Below are 2,958 nucleotides of genomic sequence, written 5' to 3'. Positions count from 1 at the left end.
GGGGCTCACATACAGAACGTGGGCCTCTCCACACACACGGGAGCGTGGGGCCCACGCACACGGGAAGCAGGGGCTCACGCACACGGGAGCGTGGGGCTCACATACAGAACGTGGGCCTCTCCACACACAGGAACATGGGGGTCACGCACACGGGAGCGTGGGGCTCACATACAGAAACATGGGGCTCGTCTACAGCCCTACCACCCTGAACGCGCCGGATCTCATCTGATCTCGGAAGCTAAGCAGGGTCAGGCCTGGTTAGTACTTGGATGGGAGAAACATGGGGCTCTCCACACACACAGGAGTGTGGGGCTCATGCACACGGGAGCGTGGGGCTCACACACATAGGAATGTGAAGATCACACACGTGAGTGTGTAGATTGCACACATGTGAACATAGAGATAACTCACATGAGCATGTAGACCACACAGAAGCATGGAGTTCACATATATGTGGGCAAGGAGATCGCACATGTGGGTGTGGAGATGACACACAGAAGCATGGAGTCCACATATATGTGGGCAAGGAGATGGCACATGTGGGTGTGGAGATGACACAGAAGCATGGAGATGACACACACAGGAGCATAGACATGGCACACAGCAAGAAGAAAGGAGCACGTGGGAGGGGCTGGGGAGCAGGCCACCCGCACCCGGTGGGAACTGGTCCATAACTATTCCTCCCTCTGTACCAGCCTCCTCCCCTCCTGTCTGAAAAGGCCATTTTTTCAAGTAAACAAATCTAGCTGACTCCTGTGCAAAGTTTCATAAAAACTCACGGAGATCGGCTTCATGGTCACCAGGGAGTCAGACACCCACCCAAGTGGTGGGGAGGCAGTGCTTTGCAGAGAGCCCCTTGCTGGTCAGGGGAGCGGGTGCTTGCCAGCCTAATGTGCTCAACTAGGTCTGGCTCTGCGGGAAGGCGGGAGCCTCAGCAGGGCGGGACAGGCGCACTTACAGGCGGGTCGGAAGGATTCCTACATCGGCATTACAAATAATAATCAACACTAATGACAGTGTGCAGCGCTGACCTAGCACTAGGAATGAGCCCTCACCCCACCATCCTTCCTTCCGTTCTTGCAACAGCCAGGGGGGCAGGGCCCTCATTCTCGCCTCACAGGTGAGGACGCAGCAGCACAGCAGGGACCCCGGGCTGGAGAGCTGGCTTGTGGTGGCCTCAGCGCTGGGCCCCAGCGCAGCCTGAAGCCTACTGCACAGGACGGGATTCGGGCTCTGAGGGGAATGTGTGGCAGGTGTGGGAAAACTGCCTTCCCAGGTCCTCGGGCCACACACCCAGGCTCACCCAGCTGGAGGGAGCAGAGTGAGGCAGGCGCCCAGGCTACCACCCACGCCAGGTGAGCCGTGAGGCTCTAGTGGAAACTGAGGCTCTTGGCGGCCTCCTGGGTGGAGTGCTCAGAGCACCACTGATTCGCGGCTCTGCATCCGCCCCACTGCCCCACGGCAGCTGGGGGGCAGCCGCCCACACCCATGGCTCTGCCTCCGCGCCAGGCTCCGCCAGGCCGTGCCCGTCGTTCCACAAGATCCTCCACAACTTCCTGTTGGGCGCAATGTCTGACTACCAGAGCGCAGTGGAGCCCTTCCAGCCAGACCAGAACATGAAGGAGGCCGGGACCCAGATGAAGACCCTAGTGGACACCCTACCCCAGAGCACGCGGAAGGAGGTGCTGAGGCTCTCGGTGAGCGTCCTCCTGCCCCGCCCGCCGGGCCTCATATCCTGGGCCCATTTCTAGCCCAGCCAAGTCAGTCAAGGTTGCCTGAGATCCTGACAAGCAGGCGTGGTCTCTCAGGATTTTCCCTGAGGCTTTTGTTGTTCTTGGTTTTGTTATTTGGGGAGTTTCTTGCTATGTAGCCCAGGCTGGGCTCCACCTCCATCCTCCTGCCTCAGCCTCCCCTGCTGGGATTATAGGCATGTGCCACCATGTCCAGCCTCCTGTCACCTTTCTAAGAGCCCTTTAAGAAGGACACCCAACCTGTGCTCATGGGCTCCCCAGCTAGCTGCACTCCGGAGTCCATTCCAGTGTCCAGGCCCCTGCACCAACAGACTGTGAAACTCACTCAGCACTCTCTGGGGCTTTTCTTTCTTTTTTAGGAAAAAATAGTAAAAGCCAATGAGTGTACTTAGAATTCAGCAACCCAAAGCCCGCTGGACATGAAGCTGAAGATGTCACCCGACAACCCCATCCCTGCCTGCAACCCCCTTGGCTTTGCAATAAACCTTGAGCATCACACTCAGCCTCTGGCCTCTCCCACTCACTTGCAGGGCTAGGGCAGGGCTGCAATCCCAGGGAGAGGGGCCAGGCCCTTTCCTGCCCTCCGTGCTCCCTGTGGCCCAGTCATTGTCCCCTCCAGGCCTCACAGCCCGGGCACTCATGGCCTTCCTTCTGTGGGTGCATGGGGTCTTCCACGGCCCGCTGCCGTCAGCGCTCCCACCTGTCCCCCCAGGTTGGGGATCTCTGCCAGGGCGAGCCCGTGAGTCCTGTGATGGCGAAGACTGAGTCAGAGCTGCTACATCCCTTCCTGCACCCACGTGACTGCCACACCTGAAGCCCGGCAGTCTCCATGGCCCACGCCAAAGGGTCTCCAGGGCAAATGTGTGGGTATAGAGCTGGCCCTAAAAAGACGCCCGAGACCTAAGGCCCCAGCGGTGTCTGCCACCAGAGGGCAGTGTCACCACACCACGCAGGCTCGAGGCCCAGAGGGTGGAACCCAGCCTTAGGGTCCTGTTACCCCACCCCCACCCCCACCCCCACCCCCACCTGGCAACAGCACCTCCAGACGGTCCCAGGCTGTCGATCCTGTGTTTACAGTACAGAATCAGACGCTGGTACCTACATAGATCCTTTACCCGTCCTCATGGCATTCTTACAGGGCCCACCCCGCCCTGCAGGCGGCAGTAGCTGCCAAAGCCAATAGAACAGGCGACAGGGGTGAGAAGAG

General features: G+C 59.4%; 1 protein-coding gene across 1 annotated transcript in view; it reads left to right on the top strand.

The window, feature by feature from the left end:
- Positions 1-2,565, top strand: part of Scgb1a1 (secretoglobin family 1A member 1) — a 3,110-nt gene extending 545 nt beyond the window's left edge. The window contains exons 2-3 of the mRNA XM_012512814.1: positions 1,510-1,697; positions 2,464-2,565. Coding sequence (XP_012368268.1) covers positions 1,510-1,697; positions 2,464-2,565 — 290 coding nt within the window. The remainder of the gene's footprint in view (positions 1-1,509; positions 1,698-2,463) is intronic.
- The last annotated feature ends 393 nt before the right edge of the window (positions 2,566-2,958 follow it).

The sequence above is a fragment of the Octodon degus genome, unplaced genomic scaffold (assembly GCF_000260255.1).
Source record: "Octodon degus isolate 3935 unplaced genomic scaffold, OctDeg1.0 scaffold00279, whole genome shotgun sequence".
In the NCBI taxonomy this organism is placed as follows: Eukaryota; Metazoa; Chordata; class Mammalia; order Rodentia; family Octodontidae; genus Octodon; species Octodon degus.
The sequence above is the reverse complement of the archived record's forward strand: the minus strand, read 5'-3'. Positions and strand labels throughout refer to the sequence as shown.